This window comes from Anas acuta, chromosome 7, assembly GCF_963932015.1.
Source record: "Anas acuta chromosome 7, bAnaAcu1.1, whole genome shotgun sequence".
In the NCBI taxonomy this organism is placed as follows: domain Eukaryota; kingdom Metazoa; phylum Chordata; class Aves; order Anseriformes; family Anatidae; genus Anas; species Anas acuta.
The window spans coordinates 5,702,815-5,725,522 of NC_088985.1; the positions used below are offsets into that span (position 1 = coordinate 5,702,815).

Here is a 22,708-nt window from a genome sequence, read left to right on the forward strand (position 1 = left end):
TCATGCTCTTCCACCCACTCCTTGTGGGTTCTCTCTCCACTTTTTGTAAGAAAAAGAAGTAACAACTAAATTTATTTTTTATTATTTTTTTAGAATAGCATATAAACATTTTCTAACTGTATAAACTGAGATTCTGCTAATCTGAGAACCAAAACGTGAGCACCACTGCTGCTCAGGTAGATAGTAGACCATACATAAGATAAAGACACAATTTGTACCGTATACTGGGTGAAGGCCGTTTCCATTGGAGTTCCTTAACTGCAAGTGAGAGCTACAGTGTAGGGAAGTCCCTTGTGTGTTTAAAGCTGTTCTGCACATTTCAGAGCTGCGGTGTATCTGCTTTGGAGAAAAACCTATGAAGTTGCTCTGGTGGTTCTTGGGCACTCCTGCCTCCCTTCTCCTTGTTCTTCCCACCCATCTCAAAAGCAGAGTTAACTGTTTGAAAAGGTTCTCAAATACAGTGAGGAATGAGAGAACTGGACATTTTCCTATGTACTAATTATGTACAACATTTATTTGAATGCTAGGTTTAAGGTATAAATGGAAATGGAAATCTGTTCTGGCTCGATTAAACAAAATAGTTGTAAGTTGTGTAGAACAGGCAGTCACAAAGATCTGATTGGAGCTGGAGACCAGCAGCGGGAGGTTGAGCATCTGCTCCCTGTTCAACTATTGTCCATAAGGAAACCAGATCAGGTGTCTTTTCTGTATAACTGACATCAATAATGCTTGCCTAGTCTTGTTCAGTGCTTCAAGACTCTCTAATGAAAGATGTTTTGATATTTTTGTTGTTAAAATTACTTAAAGGAATGACATTTATTTCTAATTACAACTAATTATTTGTATTATGAAGCAGTTGGGGAGGAAGGTTATAATCTTCAATTTATTAATTGATCTATATCTGACTTGATGAGCTGTTTACTCTCAATTAGAAATTAATGGAAAATTAAGTGATAGATTTTGTTTTATACTAAAATTATAAATAAGAAGAATGATTACTTGCCAGATTGATGAGTTACTTTGGCATGCAGCAAGCAAAGAACAAAACAGATGTAGTCCTTTCCTATTTTATTGCTGTTGGGAGTATAATTGAACGGAAATCTATGTCTTTATGGCCACATCTACTGTCCTCCCAAAACACAAACCATTATGAGGCTATCAGAGAAAGGTCACGAGGTATTTTGGTCACAGGGAGACTGACTTGACTTGGATATTTGAAAATCCAGTGTTTTGTGGCCTCCTTTGGTTTGGGAGGAATTGGGTGCAGGTGGGCACACGCTGCAACATGTCAGAACATTACCTGTGTCCAATATCAGACCTTCCCACCTGGACTATTAAACACAGGAAAGACAATGATAAAAAGATTTATAGTCTGTTATCGAAAGCAAGCAGCCTGTAGAACTTGGAAAGAGTAAAACCACACCCTTTACAGTGTTGGAGTGGCACTAGATTCTTCTCCCCGAGAAGAGTTTTGGACATGATGCAAAGGGTAGTATCAACTGTTTTTCACCTACAAGTCAAGATGGCCTGAACGCCCTGAACCTGTTTTTCAGGAGACGTGATGAATCAGTGGTGCCATCATCCTCTCCACTGAACAGATTGGCCTGCCTGCCCCCTCCTACGGCTTCTGTGAGGAACAGGAGCTAATGAATATTATTTAATCAATCAAACCTTTGAAAGATAGAATGCAAAAAAGGCTGCTTGTGACAAAATAATTGTTTCTCTGTAGTGCTGGCTTCCTTTTATTTACAGACATCATGAATTTTCTAAATGCTAGATAAAGCAATTCTGTAAGCTTGATAAGGGACTGTGATTCAGCAGGACTAATGTTGCATGTTGTGTTAGTGTAACGCATGTCTGCAAAGATCTTTGAAGAGTGTAGGCCATTTGTGGCTTTGGGTATGTCCCTCAACAGCAGCATTGTGTGTCAGTTTTTCCAGACTGGTCTTTGTGCCGCATCCAAGTGTGTGGGTGCTAAGGAAGGGCACATCTCAGCTGCTGTACGCTGTGTTGAGAAGGGAAGGTGGTGAGTTAGGCTGCTTTTCCTTGTCTCCATCCCTCCCAGTGGCTGAAAAGCTGATAACTGAGAAGAGTGGATTTGTTGCAGCCATCACAAGTCATGCTTATTTAGTGAGGAAATTGTTAAATGCTGAGGCCTCCTGTCAGCATAATATCAGTGTCCTACTTTCATACCACTGATTTACAAGTTGCAGCATATGACAGGCTTCTGTAAAATTCAGCTAACCTTTTGGAATGCTTTGATGTATGAATTAGTTACGAAGGTTAAATTTTCTGAAATATCCTTGTGGCTTTTATGGTAACTTATGCACAAAGTCCTCATGCGAGTACATTCTTTATAAACTCCGTCTTCCTTTGAGTTTTGTGGGACACTTATCCTTTGAAAAAAAATCTTAACTTGTCTTTTGTTCCAATAGAGCGATTTGAGCCAAACAAAAAAGAGGGAATGGGACTACAGGAGTGATTTCCTGCTTTTATCAATAAAGTTGTTGCTGTATTTGTATTGATGGCAAGGATGACGGGAGGTGTTTCGTTGTTGCAAAATCAAATAGCATCTGTGGTACAAAATTAGTGGACATTTCACAGGACTGTACTGAAGGTTCAAAATTCTCTCCCCCACAGCTATTAGAAATTAAACCTCTCCCACAGTTATTCCAAGTAGGGAAAAATATGTTTAATGCCTTGAAATAAATTTTGCATTAAGGCTGTGGAAGGACAACCAGAGGGCTGCTTTGCTGTATTTTACTTCATCCTCAGCTCTGCAGCTTGTAGGCTACAAGCCTGAAATTAAACTCCTAAAATTATAAAAGCTTAAAACAAAGAGAACATTAATGGTCCCTGGCTTCTTTCCCACAGGCTCTGCAAGCTTTGATTTCCGGAACTTTAATAGACTAGGAAAGCATAAAGCTATTGCTGTTATGTATTGCTCTTCTTATACTCAGTATTACTACTGTCAAACTGAACATCACTTCCTTAAAAAAATAACACATCTGAGTTGATAGTTAACCTGAGAAGGCTAAATGGTACTTTTGAACAGCCAGGAAAGTGCACTGTTTTTCCATTAAACATGCTCTTAAAAATAGAATAAAAGCAGCAGAAGGGGGATGCACAGTGATTCTTCACTGATAAATGTTGTGTCAGTGGCATAAAATTAATGCAAAGGTAATCTAACCACCCTGAACGCCCATTCAGTATGGTTTTGCCAATAAGGAGCCTTTTTACAGACCTTACCATGGATGTCTACTCAAATTCCTCCATTAGAAATGAAGATATGGCTTAGAGAGCAGCTTCTTTTCAGCTATGTAGGCTCATTGGACAGCTGAATGTAAAGCTGATGAGACTTCAAGTTGTGCTGGGGCATCAGCAGACTTTTCAGTGTAGTTTACCTCCTATAAGTGTGTTGGTGAATCCTCACTAAGACAAAAATCAAACTTCCTGAATCAAAAGATAGTCTTCTCCGAAGGATACAGATGTCTCTCAAGTTACTGTAGACTTCCAGTACTTCTTGGAAAGGACTCACAGGCCAACCCAGTCAAGTTATTTCACTACAAATCTTGAGTTAGAAGTTTGATTTAGAGGATCAGTTTAGAGTACTATCATGAATCATAGAATAGTTTGGGTTGGAAAGGGATCTTTTTTGATCATCTCATCCAAGTGATAACCATTAATTTTGGGTCAATTAGCAACTGGTCCAACACATGAAGGAACCAAGTCAGATACAGTCAGAAATGAATTTGAATGGATGTTTCATTTTCAGCTATATCCACGTTTTTTTCACGTTTTTTCCACGTTTTTTTTTCAGCTATATCCACGTTTTACCATTAGTGCCTAAATCGCTCACCTCTGGTGAGGCCGCACCTCGAGTACTGTGTTCAGTTTTGGGCCCCTCGCTACAAGAAGGACATCGAGGTGCTTGAGCGGGTCCAAAGAAGGGCGACGAAGCTGGTGAGGGGCCTGGAGAGCAAGTCCTACGAGGAGCGGCTGAAGGAGCTGGGCTTGTTCAGCCTAGAGAAGAGGAGGCTCAGGGGTGACCTTATTGCTCTGTATAAGTACATTAAAGGAGGCTGTAGTGAGGTGGGGGTTGGCCTGTTCTCCCATGTGCCTGGTGACAGGACGAGGGGGAATGGGCTAAAGTTACGCCAGGGGAGTTTTAGGTTGGATGTTAGGAAGAATTTCTTTACTGAAAGGGTTGTGAGGCATTGGAACGGGTTGCCCAGGGAGGTGGTGGAGTCACCATCCCTGGAAGTCTTCAAAAGACGTTTAGATGTAGAGCTTAGGGATATGGTTTAGTGGGGACTGTTAGTTTTAGGTCAGAGGTTGGACTCGATGATCTTGAGGTCTCTTCCAACCTAGAAAATTCTGTGATTCTGTGATTCTGTGAAATAAGCCTAAATAATGATCACAATGATTTCTACAGTATATAAATTAAGAAACAGGGAAAGGCAGTATTTTCAGGTGCCCACAAGTTTTGTGCGGTTTGGTTTGAGGCATTCTTATTCCAGGCTGTTTTTCCAAACAGTTCAATCCCTACACATTTTCAAAGTTAATATTCCTTTGCAAATCCTTTTCTTTCTTTTTCTTACACTAGCATGCAGCACCACTGCAGTGTGTTAGCAAAAGATACGTAGCAGGTGGATTTCCACTTTCAGTCCTGCTTCATCTCCTGCCTGGCACAGGTTTTCTCTCAGCTCTTGCGTTTCTGTCAGCTACCCTCCCCCTTCAAAGCTCTTAATACAATTCTCCTGCATTCATTCAACAAAATTGGTCATACAAATTTATGCTGAAAATAACATGTAGTGTTCCTTGTTTTTTTTTTTCATTCTGTTGAGGTTACAGAGACATGGAAGACGATGTCTTAAACTGTATAAAACAAGCATTAAATTGAATGAATGCTCATGTAAGGGGCACAGGCTATAGATAGGCAGAAGGATGTCTGTGAAAATGCGTGCTTTATTTGAAACCTCTTAAAAAGGGAAAGACTCTTTTTTTTTACGAGTGTGGATGGGAAATTTTTGATTAAAGTCTTCTGAAACAACCCTACTAAATAGAAGCGAAGTGTTCTGTGGTGCTGAGGTTAAAGGGATCACGGTTTGTTCAGCTGCAGTTCTAAGAGAGCCTGTTATAACCACGCATTTTGATTAACCAGGTCAGCTGAAGAAGTATTGTCTATATACTGCTGCATAGTTGTCTGCCTCAAACTACCCTATTGATAAAGAGAGGACTTGTGTTTGCAGAGTTCTTTTCAAGTACAGAAAAATGTATGTGGGAGAGATTAATTAATAATTCAGCCAATGTGAAATTAAAATATAGCTGGAATAGCTAAATCAGCTTCCTTTTTGCAGCATTAGAACATGTCCTGTCTGTTATATCCAGGTAAAGCATTGATACGAAAAAAATTATTTGTAACTAATCAAAATGCTGTTGCAGCAAACCCCGTAATTGGAGGTAACTTTTGTTTTCTCACGCATAACAATGTTTGAATGCTATGTTAATTTCCAGTTAAAATTGATAGGGTTTTTGCAGAAGGTATGAATATCCAAAACACTGATTGGAATTTTTTTTTCTTTTTCCCCCTGACTATTCAAGCATGGTTTTATTTTTTTCACTCTATCATTTTGCTTGTTACTTGATCAATGAGTCTTCTCTGCTGGCAGAGGCAATTTAAAACTATTGTGAAAATTTCTCATAATGTTCTTTTGCTGAAAGCTTGCTTGCTGTTGGAGCTGACTGTAAACAAGGCTTTGCAGAGCTCTGCAGAACTTGGTAAACTAGAATTCAAGGGCATCTGGTACACCTATGTTCTTGGATTTTCTTGGATTCTCTTTAATTCTGGGAGATAGGTAATCAAAAGAGTAGAGGACTCAAAACTGGAGTAAATAAAGTGTGTGGGAGAGAGATATCTGAAAAATAAATCAAAATAATGATACGTTTCCTTTTTATGAGAAGTAAACCTGCTCTTGGGGAGTCTTGCTGCTAAGAAATTCCCATAATAACCTTCTTTAAGGTTAAAAGCACATACAGAAAGTCTGGTGATCTACAACAGGGATGAAGATTCATGAATTCTAATGTTGCTAGATTGAAATGAAATCTGTAAATTTATGAGGGGGTATGCTTCCCTGGCTTTCATGTCAGAGACCATGGTGCTGCTGTAGTAGAACTCCTGTAATTCACCCACACTTCTGTAAACCTCTTTCAACTGCTTTTCTGAATTAATTTCAACAGAGGATTGTCCACAATAATACTAAAAATTCATGAGCCTGGGTATGTTGTATAGTCTGCCATTAGTGTTTTATATTACTTATTGGAAAATTAAAATGCTGGACAGCCTGAAATGCCATTTTGGCAGTTTCCTCTGTCCTGTATAAGGCCTTACTACCCATGTAGCTTAAAAGACTGACTCTTCTATATTTTATTTCTAAGGTAGGTGAATTTTGTTACCGGTTTGGGGTAGTCATGCAGCTGGATAACTGGGGAAAGATTTGGAAATAATTTTCCCAATGAGCAGCTGGGACTGTACAAAAAGTTATCAAACATCTATAGCAAAGCTTTGCACCAAAGTTGTCTTAAAGCTTGAATCAATAGCAGATTGCAGTTGGTTAGCATGTCACAGTGGCTATTCTAGGAGCCCTCAATCTTAGGGAAAAGGATCATCTCGGAGATTGTCAAGCCTCAAATTCAATATACACAGACAGTCACAAACAAGAATATTTTGGTATCTTTCGCTGCTGATATTTAGAGTGTTGACAAATGTGGGACAACTTCTTAAGTATATGAGCTTAGGTAGAATTAATGAGTACCAGTAATAAATTCTCACTATAGTCTGTACGTAGAAGTCTTTTCTTTTCATCATCTCATTAATGACTTTGAGCCATTAACAGCTTAGAGTGCTGAATAAGGATTTACATTTAATTGAAGTCTTCTGCTCTTAGCTGACAAGATGTATTTTAAACACTTGATGGATGTAATTAGTGTGATGAGGCTTTAAAAGAAATTGTGTTTGTTCAGTTTAGAATTTGCCATGTTGGTTTATACGTGAAGCTAAAGCATACTTATCAGTAGTTCGATGGGTTTGGAAAAATGTATTTTATTATTCTTGCTAATATATAGAAGTTTTAACATGTTGTTACAGCCCAAATGCATCATGGTTTTAGATTTGAGAATGCAGTTTATTATGTTATGATTGCCAATTAATTTATAATGCTACAAAATACATTTTATTCCATGTCAGAACATAAACTACAGTTACAGACAAGTCTGTATTCTTCTGGATAGCAAGTAATTGTGCATAATTGTTTAAGCTACTGTGCTTATCAAACTTTCAAAAAAAATAGACCTCCATGAATACTGCTGGACTTTGGTACCTGCAAATTAAGGGCAACTGCCTGCCACTCAAGGTCATTAATTCCCTTCAGTCATTTCCTTCTGTTCAGCCTGATAGGCAATAGCTTCTCACTTCAATAGTTCAAGATTCATTATAAAGTTATATGAAAAAATTAAACCAAAAAAAACCAAAAAACAACAAAACAAACAAAAACAGTGCAGGGATGTTGAGTTGCCATGGTGGTTGGCTTCCTGAAGTTGTAAAACAAATACTATCTGTAAGTTCAAACTCTCAATGAGAAGAGCTTAATGGCAACTACATGCAGATTGCCTCACAAAGTTTATTGCTTCCCTTGTGGGAAGCAGTTTATTTTCAATGTCTTTTTTTTTTTTTTTTAATTAGGAAGATGTAAAGATTTAATACAGAATCATAGAATGGTTTGGGTTGGAAGGGACCTTAAAGCCCATCCAGTTCCAACCCCCCTGGGCAGGGACACCTCCCAGCAGTCCAGGCCATGAACACTGCCAGGGATGAGGCATCCACAGCATCCACCGGCAGCCTGTGCCAGTGCCTCACCACCCTCTGCATGAAGGATTTCTTCCTGATGTCTCATCTAAAATTCCTCCTTTTTTGTCCTAAAACCATTTCCCCTTGTCCTATAACTACACTTCCTGACAAAGAGTCCCTCCCCAGCCTTCCTGTAGGCCCCTTTGAGGCACTGGAAGGCCACTCTGAAGTCTCCCCGGGGCCTTCTCTTGTCCAGGCTGACCAACCCCAACTCTCTCAGTCTGTTTTCATTGGAGCAGTGCTCCAGCCCACTGAGCATCTTTGTAGGCAGAATTCTGATTTACGGTGTTATTTTTTCCCCTATATTCTATCATTGTGACATACGTATTGCCAGTGTCAATAGGGATGAACAGAAATATATGGTCCAGCATCATTCATGTTGACGGAAATCTGTTCTTCAATGAAAGACAACTTATTGGCTAGGAATTGGAAGTGTTAAAGAGCTTTTGCATTCATATAACAATAGTGCTACTTTTTGCTGCTGTCCCCCATTTGTGTCAGTAGTGCAGCTTGAAAACTGTTGTTAAAGATTAGTGAAATAAGGGAGAAGTAATCATTTAGTCCTAAAAGTACAGAAACTATTTGGGTGCAAGTGGCTGTAGGAAAAGTTCTCACTGAAGGGTTTCTGTCACTGTCTGTTGTGATCCTTTGTTGGAAGGTGGATAGTTAGTATATTACACTGTGACTCACAGGTGTAACATGATAAGAAATGCATTTCTGAATTGGAAATTACTTGTATATGCAATGCATATGTATTCTGGGTAGTACAGTTTGTTTCAGGAGAAGCTGGCTGATATGAGGCAATGTAGAATGAAGCCTGCACTGTTCTGAGGATATGACTCACATTACAGATGGCTAGGAGGCTAATATTGTGATACGAAAGTGTTATATTACAAAGAATAGTGTACTGCTAGCAAAACTCTGCTGTGCTGGAATTGTTGTTTGATGTTACTATTTTTCGAAGAGGAAAAGATGATCCTTTTCTTAAACTTCAGCTAAATATTTTTATATAAGATTACTGTGATTGTTATTAATGAGGAATGTGGGGAGTAAACTCATCTGGTTAAAAAACAGACTCTCTATATAGCTGTTTTTTATACTGAACCATAGGTAATGATTTTTCAGAAATCAGTTAATTTTAACTGGGTGGCAGGAATCAGTGGCAGCCCCTTTTATAGTAGGTAACAAGACAATGTTGTGATAATGTTGTGTTGTTTTTAATATGCATCCCACCCAATGTTAATAAGATGTATCTGCCACCATCTGCACAACATTCTGATACAACTGCTGGCTTTCATTGGCAAACAAGTTTCCTGGAAGATAATAGTTGAGACTAGCTTCATGAAGCTTAGTCAGAGCACTTTGTATAGCTTACAGTCTTCTTTAAATTTCAGTCTGGGGGGGAGGAGAGAGGAGATAGTATTCCATCAAAAAGGTTAAGTACTCAACTGTTGCAAGAAGTGAAGATTTAAACACCTGGGTGTTTAAATTCCCATTTGCAGATTTGAAAATCTTTCCTGTACTCTGTTTTAAAACAAACAAGATAATCCATAGAAAACCGAAAAATCAATAACAAAGCATCAATTAAGATGATGAAGTCTGAAGTGTGTTTGTTTGTTTGTTTGTTTTTTGGTGTAACTCCAGTATTCATTTTGTAAACTGCATTCCCCTTTTTTATTCCTTTAATATCTGTGGCTTTTGCACAGCTTACCACAAACCAGAGAAGTTTCTACATAATTGCAGAAATAAATAAATAAACATGCAACATGAAACAATGTGTGTGCTAGAATATACATTATAAAATCTGTATTTTGGAATAAGGAATCCAATTACAATGGTTGTATCTGCAGTGGCTCAGAGATTGTATGACTAATGCATTATTATTGCTTATTATCTACATTCTAGCAAAACACATGTTCAGTCTTCATGTTTCCTTCATCTACAGCTACTTGTAATCTTGAGGGCAATGAAGGGAAGAATTACAAAGGCAATTAGGGTGCCCAGCTTCCATTGGAGATCTTGTTTGTACCTTTGAACGTTTTTATGTGTATTTTCTCTCCTGAGTTACAGCTGAACCAGCAGAAGGGGCTGGTAATTTCATTACATTATTTTGAAGTTGATTTGTGAGTTTTACAGCCTTTAAGGAAGTGGAAAATATAGTGCCTAATTTAAAATCTGAACTATGAGTTCTACAACACCAGTTATTATAGACACTAGTTAAAGAACTTATTCAAACATGCAGTGAGTCCCTGACCATAAAAGGCACATGTAAAACCCAACAACACAACCCATGTTTTGTCAGGAAGCACAGAATAAATGCTAGGGGAATATACTGAGCTAGAGTAATGCATGTTAGCAGCAAACAGTATCATCATCGTTGCTAGACTTGTTTAAAATATTCATACAGGAAACAACAAAATATTAAGATGAAATGTATTTTGGTTATTTCTGTATGAACTGAGTCCCAAAGTTTCATGAAAAGGTGTTTTACATCATAAGAAGGCAGTTTTTCTCTCTCGTTAAATTAGGTATGAAACAGAAGTTACTAAGAAGTTTTTTTGTTTGATTTTTCAAGATGCTAAGAATCAGATAGTAACATTTTTTAAAAACAAAAAATGCTTAAAATACTTTAAGAAATACCTAAATGCTATTTTGTTCTTAACATTCGAATTTCCATTACCTTGGAACGTGTTAGTTTGTCTTTCAAAACCACTTGCTTGACTTCTGGAAAAGCTCAGAGATCTTCCCTGACTTTTTACTGGCACTCTTAAGGCATTTACAGTCCTCTTCCTGATTCTTTCAGTTTCCACCTATCAGTATAATTATGCACGTGAATTGTAATGCCCATAAAAATGCAAAGTTTTCGTATAGTTAGTATATCACATTATGGGATATAGCACAGGTATAATATATGACAGTTATAGAAGGTACTGCTGGATATCAAGTGAGAATAACTATAATAAAGGCTGACTTCATGATGACAACTGCAGACTGCTGCCAGTATCAAGGTTGTTTGTTTGTTTATTTTCCAGCATTAAGCAATTAGGTTCCTTAGAGACGAACCTAGCTAAATGTGTTGTTAGTTTGAAGAAGAAAAGAATTTGTGTGCAGAATTGAGCAGATACTTTTTGCAGTGGTGTAGTGAAGCAATAAACCTCGCAATGTAGTTATGTCTTTGGAGTGTAAGTAAATGAGTAATTAGGATGTTTCAGTTTCCTATATGTTTATACTAATAAAGTCAGTGCTACCACAAAACATTTTGAGAATTTGCAAGGTTAAATTGTAATTATGAAGTCCTACATGATCTTAATGCTACCACTAATGTTGAAGTACTAGAAACGTGGCATTCAATTAAGAGTGCAAGGTGTGACATGTGGTCAATGTATTAGTCACGCAGAAACATAGGAAGTGACTGTTTTAGGGAGTAAGGAGATGTATTTGAGGGCTTTTTGGAGAACTCTTTTTGAGAGAGATTTCTAGTCATTCAGTTTTATCTTGACAAGCCAGTTTGTGTGAAACTAAGACACTGTAAGAAAGAATTAAGGATTTTGTTTTCTTAAAAAGTTTGCTTGATTTCAGTAATAAATAATTTTAAATTTGTGGTTTTTTTTTTTTTTTTTTTTTTTTTTTTACACATGAACATAAAATACTTCCTGTAATAATGTCAGTGAATTTCATTGATGTGTTCAGAAAGAAAAGCCTAATAAAGGAATAGGGGTTAACTACCCTTTTGTCCCTTCTTAGTAAAATAGTACTCGTTCTTACATTTGAATGCTAATGCTATAGCCATGATACTCTAGTATTATGAGCAAGACAAAAATTTTAGGTAGATGGGATCTTTTTGATGGGTTGGTCATATCAAACATTCTACCTCTCTTTGAAAATTTTTGTTCATTATTATTTTTACAAGGCTTGGACTAGTTCTAAATTTGACATAATTTCTTTGGTAGGTAAAACATTGGCCATCGACTCATCAACTCCCACCTATCTATCGTTGATTGTCTTGAGTATAGTCCTTTTTATTAATTTACAACCTTGATAATCTCTTCATAGCTCCTGAACACTGCCATTAAATATATATGTATATATTATATGCTTTAATTTATTTTTTGCATCCTATCGTGTTCCATTCACCATTATGACAAGAATTGGTTCAGCTGTAGCCCTGAGGATCACATCAAAATCCTTTATTGTACCACTGTGATACACTAATTTTAGAAAGCCTAGTTAAGAAGAGGCTGGATATCACTGACTGACAGGTGACCTCCATGCACACCTACATACATAAAGTTGCAAATGCAACTGTATTTCATTCAGTGTAGAGTGAAATGAGTTCTTGTGCATCCCCTTAAGGAAACTCCATCTACAGTAGCTGTAATCCTGATGTCATTGGTTTGTATCCTTCACTGCAATTTAAAATACTGCTGGTGGCATAGACATAACATAAGGCCTAAAGCAGTTGCTGCAAACCATACCAGCAGGTTGCTGCATGCAGCCTCTGCCCAAGAAAATATGCTGTGTACTCATGTCAGTGGTAAGTTTCCCATTATTTTGTTTTTATTACTGCTTGTGGATTTGATCTTTTATAATTTCTTATGTTTTCTGTACACTGTGTGTTGATGTTACTGTAACTGGTAAAAAGGGGGTAGGTGCCCTTCCTTTTGGTGTCTAATGAGACCTTTCTCATTGTAAAAATACATGTTACAATCTGCCAGTGAAGGAAGTTGAAGCAGTTGCTTGTAGTCTGAGTTTATTTTTATTATGTCTTAATGTCACTTAGTGGTGTTTTATAAGTAATAAGTTCTAAATGAGTGGCCACAAATTTGTTAAAGCACCTGTCCTTCCTGCCTAATGCTTCTTGCCTTTTAATGATAGTCTATCCTTACACACTGGATAGACCATTTCTTGCTAGTATTCATCTGCTCTTTTTTCCCCATCATTCACTACATTCAGGTTATGACTCCCATACATAGAGATGAAATTAAAATACAATTGAATATTTAGTATGCTGAAAGGATTAGCTGCTGCTATCTCATTATACATTAGAATGCAAAGTAAGAAGGCAAACACATCTGTATGCAAGAGATACCTGTGATTAAGCTAACTACCCACTGGATGTCACTATTGTTCCACAGAAATTCATCTAAGAGAATATTTATCTAGAGTTGAGTGGCTGACTGCAAAGACCTTCAGTTTGTAGTAAACTGAGAATTTCTAATTGTGTTTGCGGGAATATTGTACGTTTATGTTCATTTTTGCAATTGAATTTTATGTCAAGGTTTGCTAGTTCATAAAAAAAAAAAAATAATAAAAAATTGCCAAACACTAAGCCATGATGACTGTGTAAGTGCAGATAGTGAGTAATGAAAACCTACCAGCCAGTAGAGATGCTTGCATTCATTATATTCAAGCCACTTGTTCTCATTATTATTCTCCTACTCTGCAATTGCTGGAGGTAATCTCAACACAGTGAATGAACATTACCAGTCTGCTTGAATTTGCCTAGTACGTTAGTTATTTTCTTCTCCAAAAATGTGCATTCTGTATCGTTTAGTATCCTGAAATATCACTGGTATATTTTAAGAGCTAGTGAATAGCATCTCAGGCTTTTAATTGAGAAGTGAAGTAGTCCACTGGCTAGGAGGATATCTTTGGGAAGGAGACTGGATTATCTTCCAAGTACTCAATAGGTGTGTGATCTCGAGCAAATTACCCAAAATGTCTCTTGTTGTTTGCTTAGCAATCTTTTGCCTGTCTTCTCAATATCCCTTGTATAAACATTTAGCATAAGAGATTGCTGCAAGGTGCTTATGGAATAGCTATCAGAGGATGTCCTAACATCAGATTTTTGGGGTGGTATCATAAAGTGAAACAACCTTGTTTGGTGATTCCACCCAACATTTGTCTTGTCACTGTTTAAACAACTATTGACTGCTTTACCAATAAAAATGAAAAGGGTACTGCATTTTGTCTGTGGCTTGAAATAACTTGGTCTTCAAATGGTAGCCCCAGAACACAAAATATGACTCAGGAAAAGGAATAGAAGTTGTTTTTTAAAAAAACAATCAACAGAAAAACAAACAAACAAACAAAAAAAACAACTTCTAAATACATTCTTGCTCTCCTAAACTTGAAATATATGGACAGCATCAGGTCCATTAAAGGATAGGTGAGTTATGAGAAGCATTCAGTCATCTCCTTCCTCAAATTGGTACCTGAAATACTTGAAAAAGTAGAGCTTTAAAAGCCGTAATAGCTTTTGCCCATCCTCTGAGGATTGCTTGGCATCAGCCCATTAAGGCTTTAACAGTTCTGTGAGAGAGTGGCATCAAAGTATACCCAAACCAAGACAGAGTGGGACACTAGGTACCTGCTTTCCAAACTGGAGAGAAGCAAATGAGAAATTTCTTCTCTGGAATCACTTTACCACTTAATTTGTATTCAGGAAGAGGGCAGCCTTTCACAGGGACTGGAAGTTGCTCGGCTAAGATGAGGTTGTTTCCTACAAGATGATTGTAATTTGTGATTCTGGTGGCCTACCCACTCAAAACAAGTCACTTCTTGAGTGTTCAGTTTGATGGCGGTGAGATTAAGGTTAGTTTAGTTTGTATTGTCTTTGTGCAGATCAAAGCATGTGTTTTGTGGTATGTTTTAACATGTTATGAAGCTGGTTAAAAATGTTTTTTAAGCCATAGCCACTAGAGTGGGATTTACCAACTCAGTTCTCAGGCCTCGGGCTGTGCAAAAAGGTTCAATTAGTTATACTGGGCATTTTATTTTGTGTAATAAGACAGCAGTTTCATTATCAATGGCAATAGCAGCAATTATATGTTCATCTGTGTTTGGTTTATAGTTGGAAGGACATGAAAAGTGAAGTCTGTTGTATCTTGGGTGATGAATGACTTACTTGATCTGAGCATGTCTGTGCTGGAATATAAACATGCTGGATTTTCCTCGTTATTTTTGGTACCCATCTATGGTTTATGACATACTGGCTTTATTTGCTTTTTCACTCCCATAGTTAAATATTTTTGAGGGGAGTTAGTGATAATTTTACAGGTATTAATTCCTGTAGGATTGATTTTTTCCTGAGTATTGAGATAGAGTGAGGCATTAAAGAGACACACAAGGGAGCATATAAAGTCAGACTCAGTTATTTACAACTCATTCACAATCACAATCCATTAAGAAGTTTTAGAAATGTATTGATTATTCTTAAATAACAGAATTTTTAAATTAAACATATGAAATCATTTTCAGACTGTAGTTAGCACTCCCCAAGCAAAGGAATAGCAGGATTTTCTTTTACATATGCATGTGTGTATGTATGTGTGTATATATTGTGTGTGTGTGTGTGTATATATATATGTATGTATATATATGCACACACATGTGTATATATATATGTTGGGGGACAATCTTTTTTTATTTTGTAGTACCTGATATTAGTCATCACTGTAGACACTGAAGCCTATGGAAGTAAAGAGATGGTTCTTACCACTAAGTTTACATACAGCAAAGTATAATCCTTCAGCACAGGGATAACCAAGACCTGCTGGTAGAAAACTGAATCATGTAACAGCTAAGGTAATTTAATTTATATTGACTTTTAGTAGCAACTTTTAAACTACAATTAAGCTTAAAAGTCATAATCTTCTCATTGCTGCTAAAATGTCTTAAGCACTTTCATTAATAATTGATGGGGATCCTATTTGTATTGAATAATATGGGGTCTCAGTGTTGCAGGATTCAGGGTAGTCTCAAGCTCCTGCTCTTGGTTGTTTTCTCACTTGAGTCCTTGAAAATGAGAATGGTTTCACTACATGAAAAAAAAACAAACCACCACCACAACAAAAAACCCTTCAAGTATATTAGTTCTTTTTAAGGAAATGCTTTATAGCTTTGTTTTTATCGTATCTCAAGGTGATTGGCTGTGATTACTATTTTTCTAGTAAAACTGTAGGAGAACATCCTGCTAAGGTTTTGCTTTTTTTAGTCTGCTGCAATGAAACTGCTTTGTAGAAACACTCCCTCCCAAGTGATTGAAGACGTGCAGTTTACTAAGCCAAATCAAGTTACAAAATAGACATAATTACATTACTGACTCTACTTCTATATGGGTACTGCTGAATTATTTCAAGAATGAAAAAAAAACAAACAAACAACACCTTCCTGAGATGGAAGATCATTAAAATATATAGGATGCATGGCTTCTTTTTTCCAGGTATATGGGGGATGTTATATTCTAATGTAATAAACACAATTAGATGACTTTGGGAGTGGGATGGCAGGGAGTAGCCAGGTTCCAAATTTGAATTTTGTCCAGAGCCACTGATGAATGACTTCACATTCAAAATGAGTATCTGAATTCTAGTAATGTTATCAGGGTATTGCTAAGAGAGAAACATAATTTGTTACTGATTCCTTTAAAGATTTTTGTATGCAATCTTCTTAGATCAGTGAACAACCAATTTTCTCTGAAAGCTCTTTTGCAGTTGCTGTGTTTCTAAAATGTACACTGTTTTCCTTTATACATAATGAAGCTTTATTTAGTTATTAGAGAGACAGTGTACAAAATGCATCACAAAACCCTAAAAGCTCAGCCCAGCAAATAGAAAGAAATAGAAGAAAATGACAGATTTCATTGTTTCCTCAGCTACATTAATGTCTTTGACAGTCTTGAAAAGAGAATTTCTAATGAGCACTTGAACAAATGTGTGCAGGAAGTGGTCTTGCTTTTGCTACTGCACATTTGAGTTCCTCTAATTGCATCAATAAGGAATTTCTGCTCCTCGTTTAATGAATGCCTTTTGACTACTTTCTGAAAGGCAACTGGATATAAGGGATAAACACTGGCACCTTTTGTATGAAGTCGCATAAACAGGTTACCGTTAGTAGTTATCAGCCTTAGAAAAACTGTTATAATGCAGTAAAGCCCACATTTTTTTATTTCAATATTTTTATTAGGCTCAGATTTCTTACTACTTTGCTTTTGGTTTGATAACTGAAGTCCTAAGACAGTGCTTTAGCTCTTCCCTGGCTTTTTATTCTATCTTGTGCTGGGCAGAAATCAGGCATTCTTTCAGAGCTGTTCCTGCACCATCTCTTGCCTCAGAGAAATCAGAATTCCTATGATACTACAGCACCTGGGTCTTTAATTTGTTTTTGGCTCAAAAAGTGAGTTTCAGAGCATGGGCTAGGGTTAGTTTGGGGGAAGGGAGCTGGGTTTGATTTTTTTTTTTCTTCATTGTCATTTTTCTCCCTAAACAGAGGCACACTCGCTGCAGGTGCAGTAGATTAGTTATGAAAGAAGTTTTCTATTTAAAAACAAGCAAGACTTTAATGAAATCAGGAGAGGGTTTGTACAATAGGTATTGTATTAAACCAGAGCTCAGGCTTCACATTGATTGCGGTATTTAAATTTCAATGAGTTGATTATGTATGAGAGTAAAATGACCAGTATTATGAATGTACAAAAAAGTGACATGGAAGAGCTGTGCCAGAAAAGTGAGAAAAACGTTCCCTTTATAGTCCCTAGAGTTCAATAAAGCACCACTATTTCCCAGCTTTTAAAAGCTCTTTTATCACAATGGTTCATACCTCGCATTCCCTGGAGCCTGATTTGTTATACGTGCAGGGTCCTGCTCCATTCAGCAGCATCTCACTGGTTTCAGTGTTGGTAGGTTTGTAATCTACATAAAATTCCTGTGTGCTTGGAGTCATTTGCTTCAGTGACTGTCTTTTCTTTTTCCTGTGCCTTCGCATGAGAGAGCGCTGCTGCAGCTGCTTCATACTGGCTGGGTAACGCTTCCATGACACATATATTACCAGCAGGATCACAAGCACAGACAAGAAAAGGGCCACGCTCCCTGCAATGATTTTATGGAAGGAGATGTGTTCTGTGTCATGCTCAGGTTCGGAGCTTGATTCAGTGGCTCCAATAGTTGGGGGCAGGGGGGGCTTGCTGTCATGTTTAGGCCTGGTGAGTTTTGGTTTAAACGTTGGCTTTGGGAGAGCTCGTGCTAGTTCAAACCTTTCCGTGGTACTTTTGCCACAGATGCTGTAGTTTTTCACTGCATCAACAACGTTCACCCCCTGCAGTTCTTTGGGGCTGGCACAAATAATTGTATTTTCCCTCAGCCCTTTAAAACTTTTAAGCCAGTTTACCAGAGAGCAAATGTTTCTGCTGCATTCCCATATATTCCCAGCAAGGCTGATGTCATTGAGGGATATCCAAGAGTCCAAAATTTCTTGACCAATAAATGTGAGCTTGTTTGAATCCAGGTTGAGGCGCTGTAAATTGGGCACACACTGAAAAACACTAGGTCCACTGAAAGCTTCTATTTCATTGCCAGATAAATCAAGTCTTTGTAATGAGCTCCAGGTCCAGGACATAGTTTGTCCTATCACACTGATTTTATTCCACTGTAAATAAAGGTTTTGAAGGCTGACTAGCCTTGGAAAAAGTGCCAGGTTGAGCTTAGAAAATTGATTGTGCTCCAGATGAAGCTCTTTCAGTCTGATCATGCCTGCAAAGACATTTCTTGCTAAACTTCGGATGCGATTATAACCCAGGTCCAACAGTTCAAGGTTCCTACAATCTTGAAATATTCGAACAGGGATGGTTCTTAGGGAATTGGACCGCAAATGTAAACTCAGCAGCTTCCTTAAGCCCCTGAACTGTTCAGATCCCAGAGACTGCAGCTGATTGTATGACAGATCCAAATTCCGGAGATTTGTCACAGGTCTGAAGGTATTATTAAGAAAATAGGAGATTCTGTTGGAACTCAAGATCAACTCTTTTAGTCTGCGTATTCCATTGAAAGCATTTTCGTCAATATTGCTGATGTGGTTATGGTCTAAATAGAGCCAGGTGAGTTGATTAAGACCTTTAAATTGATTGTATTTTAGTGTTTGGAGGCTGTTATATCGAAGGGACAAACCTAAACAACCAGCAGATATACTTGAGGGAATCTCCTGCAATTTCTGAGATTCACAATATACCATTTTGCCTTCACACCTACAGCCCTTAGGGCATCCTCGTTCAGCAGAAGAAAGCATTGTCAGTAATACAGTAGGGGCTATTACCAGAGCTACAGCTGATCCGCTCAGTAGCCTAATTACATTGAAACCTGGAAATAAAAACAACTTAGAAAAGTTATCCCCCCACACATCAGTCATTTCTTTCAATCATGCTAAAATCTTTATTTCAACAATCATTTAAAAATCCCTAGCTTGACTCAACTACTTTTCACATTGTTTTCTTTACTCAGATTTTCTTAAAGAATGCCTTAATAAATACTGAAAAACAGTTGGGTAAAAGGTGTAATCCCTAAGCAATTTAACTGTAATCACAAATCACATCAAGGTAAGTCTATGGTAAGTCTAGTAAAGCAGAGGCTATGCAGTGGCTATGAATTGTATATTAAAAAAAATAACATGAAAAACATACCCATCCTTTGTGTTGTTCAAAGGTCGTCCTTAGGTCTTTTGTTTTTTGCTTAGTGTGCCACAAGCATGGCAGCCCCTGTCAGCTGCACTGTAGTGAGTCAGGGCTCGCTGACACCCAGGAAGAAAAATTGGACCCCTTGGGAGATGGACCGATTTTGGAACATTATTCTTTGCCAGCCATGCAGAACACTCCAAGAATAAATCAATCCCAACACAGCATTCGCAGCAAAATGTCAAATTCTTCCTAGGTAATAGGATCTTCATGGATATTACGTTTTTGCATCTTTATAGTTAGGAACCTGGCTTTTAAATTTTCTCTTTATAGGAAAGCATGTTAGATTCCTCCAAGCACCGTTTAGCTATCTGAATTCACACATCTGTATTCCATAGCACAGCAGTTCCCTTACTTAGTACCCGATCCGGCTAGGAAGCTGCTTTGTAGCAAAGAAGGTGGAATAAGCCCGTACAATGAACAAGCTCTGCTCACTTCTGCGTACTGTCATTCTGAAAGCTCCGTCTGACTGTTGCTTTGGTTTCAGTGAATGCAGTCTTATGTAAAGCTGCCCCCAGTGGTGAAGAATATTATGGGCATGTGCAGAAATGTCTTCCTTTTATCTTGCAAATGAGTAAGCTCTGCTGGGAAAAGAGTGATTGTTCTGAGTGACTAATAGGAGCAGACTGGTCAGCTTCAGTGTAAACTAGCGAGGTGTGCTGAAATATCCAAATCCTCTTAGTCTCTTTTGCTGCATGTGAAAGCTGTTTTGCATCCTTGAACTTAATAGCTCTGTATGTGCTGCTGAGACTTTTGTCTGAAGGGCTAGCATGACATTTGTAGGACATAGATACAAATTTTCAGTCCTAAGGGTTGTTTTTTTTTTTGTTTTGTTTTTTTTGTTTTTTTTTTTTTGTTTTTTTTTTGGTTTTTTTTGTTTTGTTTTTGTTTTTGTTTTTTGTTGTTGTTTTTTTCCAGTTCAGGTATCAGTTCCTCAGTGTGCCTCTTACCAAGCATTTCAGTGGGAACACTATATTTTACAACATGAAAAATGTTTTGGAGCTGACATTTTGCCTTTTTACTTCTTTCTCTTCTGTTAAAAGGCATAATGCCAGGAGGTTAGAAGAGACTATTGTGTTCATTTATTTCCCAACTTGCTGTCACTTTGTTCCATAACACTGAGCGTTTCAAGCACAGGCTTCTGTAATCCTTACAATATGAGGACTAAGCAGCTTCGTGTGGTACTTTGATTAGGTGAATTGTTTTTACTGTGACTTCTGTCATGAGCAGGATTTTACGTGAAGGTAAAATATACAGAGCTCTTTTAGATGTGTGACTCTGGACAGTTCTTAGATATCACAAAGAGCCTTTTTCTCTTTCCTTTTCTCTTTCCTTTTTCGCTGTGTGCTGTACAGGAAGGACACATCCTCTTAACTGGGCAGAGCAGCGTTAAGATGGCATTATAGTAAATGCACCCCACTAGCAGTCTTCCTTCACCAAGAACTACGTGATCAGAGATGATGGTGGGGAAGTGTAAACTCATGGCTCTGTGCGGTGCAAGAACAGGCAGAAGCCTGAAGAGAAGGGTGCTGCTCGTTAGAAGAGTAGTACAGATTACACTCCCTCAAATGCAACCAGACAGCTCTAAGAAATCCTGTTCCTCTGTGAGGCAGGATCCTTACCCCTTGGAGTAATGTGCTTTGGATTATACTGTATTATTCACTGCTGTGAGCATTGAAGAATGTAAAATGAGGTGAAACCTGATTTTTTCCACACTTTAAAATGCCATTGTTGCCCAGTACTTAATCTGCGAATGACTTCAGGCTTAGAGCAATCCCACTAGAATTAATGCACCTACCTGTAGTGCCTAAATTAGGAGAACAGTTGCCCCTGGCTAATAACTGTGAACGTTTTTTGTATCATGAGTCAAAAATACTTACCTGCATCAAGCCACATCGTATGTAAATTCTGCCCTGTGGGTCAGGTTTGTGGACATGGAAAGGGTTAATTCCTCTGTTAATTCGTCACACTCTCCCATTCTCAACTACAGCATGTCTTTAGCTATTAAATTTGATCTGTAGGGTTGAGGAGCCAGAAACAAGCTGCAGATTGCAGTGGACACTGTGATTGTCTGGGGAGCTGTTCTGCTGACAGGAGTGTCACGTGCCTGTCCTGGTGTGCCTGTTACAGGTTTTCCATGACTGCCTTGAGGTCTCTGTGTACTCGATGGAGCAGGACAGGCATCTTTGGAAGACAGTTCAGACCTTCAGTAAGCCAATTTGTCTCCTGGAACTGCCACTCTCCCCCTCTTGACAGTAGAGGATGCCTGTGACAAGTAAGCTCCTTATTGAAATGGTTCAGGTTCCTAAACTGGGTGAAATTAAGTCTGAATCTTCACCTGGTTCAAATGCAGCACATAAAGCTTCAAACAACATCCAAATTCTTTCTCAAGAACAGTTGGTGCTACTTAGTTGGTGCTAGTATACCAGCTCAGTCTGAGCTCAGTCTGAGCTTTCTCCCCAAACTTTGCCAGTTCTCTGGCTTTTCCTATTCTGTCTTCTCTTCTTCTTCTGCCTTTGTCATGAGGTTAACAAGTAATTTCACTGACACCATGAGTCAGCAGAGCTTCAGTAGCTTTTCCAGGGTTTTAATAATTGTCAATATGGTGGACAAATATGAGGGAGCAGCCACTCTTTTACCATGAGTTATTTTCATTTTTCTGAAAGGGGTGAGACATCAAGAGATGAACAGAGAGAACATCAAATCTATATTAATGGATTGCCAAATTCAATTTTCTTTACTGAGATCCTTTTTGAATTACACAAGCAGGAAAAGTGCCAGTGTCTGATAAACAGTTTTTTTTAAATTACATTTCTGTATCTTCATACAGCTCAATGGGTTCTTTTCAAATTGTGGAAATAAAGCTGCTCCCAGTATAAAACATTCCATACAAATTTTCATTTGGTCTGATGGTCATATTATAAACTATGAAAAACAGGGAATTAAGTTAAAAGCTTGCATTTTAGATAAGAAGATACCTTTTGTAAATTATTTAACCTTTGCCTTGTATCAAATACAGGTTATGCATCTTTGCAATCTCACTGCATTACCTTTTAACTCATGCCACTAGGAAGAAAACTCAAGGCCAAACTTGTTAACGTCTCTTATGGTTAAGCTAGTTCTCATTAAAACCAATACCACAGCTTCTGAGTGCCTAAAATCCAGGAGTTTGTTAAAGGATTGGTGTGAGTTTGTTAGATAGGTGCTGTAGTCCCAGTACCTTTTAAGCTCACCTCTCTGTGTCACTGCTGGGCGACCCTGCCTCCTGTCCTGGAATAGCAGTTCCAAGTCAGAAACAG

At 37.9% G+C, this 22,708-nt stretch overlaps 2 protein-coding genes across 22 annotated transcripts in view; one reads left to right on the forward strand and one right to left on the reverse strand.

Moving 5' to 3' along the window:
• The window catches only part of LRRTM3 (leucine rich repeat transmembrane neuronal 3), an 85,551-nt gene extending 65,642 nt beyond the window's left edge, over positions 1-19,909 (reverse strand). For 2 of the 3 annotated variants that reach the window (XM_068687756.1, XM_068687758.1), the window contains exon 1: positions 17,507-19,352. In XM_068687756.1, the coding sequence (XP_068543857.1) occupies positions 17,507-19,087 (1,581 nt within the window). In that variant the 5' untranslated portion in view covers positions 19,088-19,352. The other variant, XM_068687757.1, reaches the window with a different exon arrangement.
• The window catches only part of CTNNA3 (catenin alpha 3), a 477,233-nt gene that overhangs the window by 197,126 nt on the left and 257,399 nt on the right, over positions 1-22,708 (forward strand). Inside the window, exon 8 of one of the 19 annotated variants that reach the window (XM_068687753.1) lies at positions 21,540-21,677. The exons of the other annotated variants lie outside the window; for them this stretch is intronic. Within the exon in view, the coding sequence (XP_068543854.1) occupies positions 21,540-21,662 (123 nt within the window). The 3' untranslated portion in view covers positions 21,663-21,677. Of the gene's footprint in view, positions 1-21,539; positions 21,678-22,708 lie in introns of those variants that run through there. 19 annotated transcript variants of the gene reach the window in all.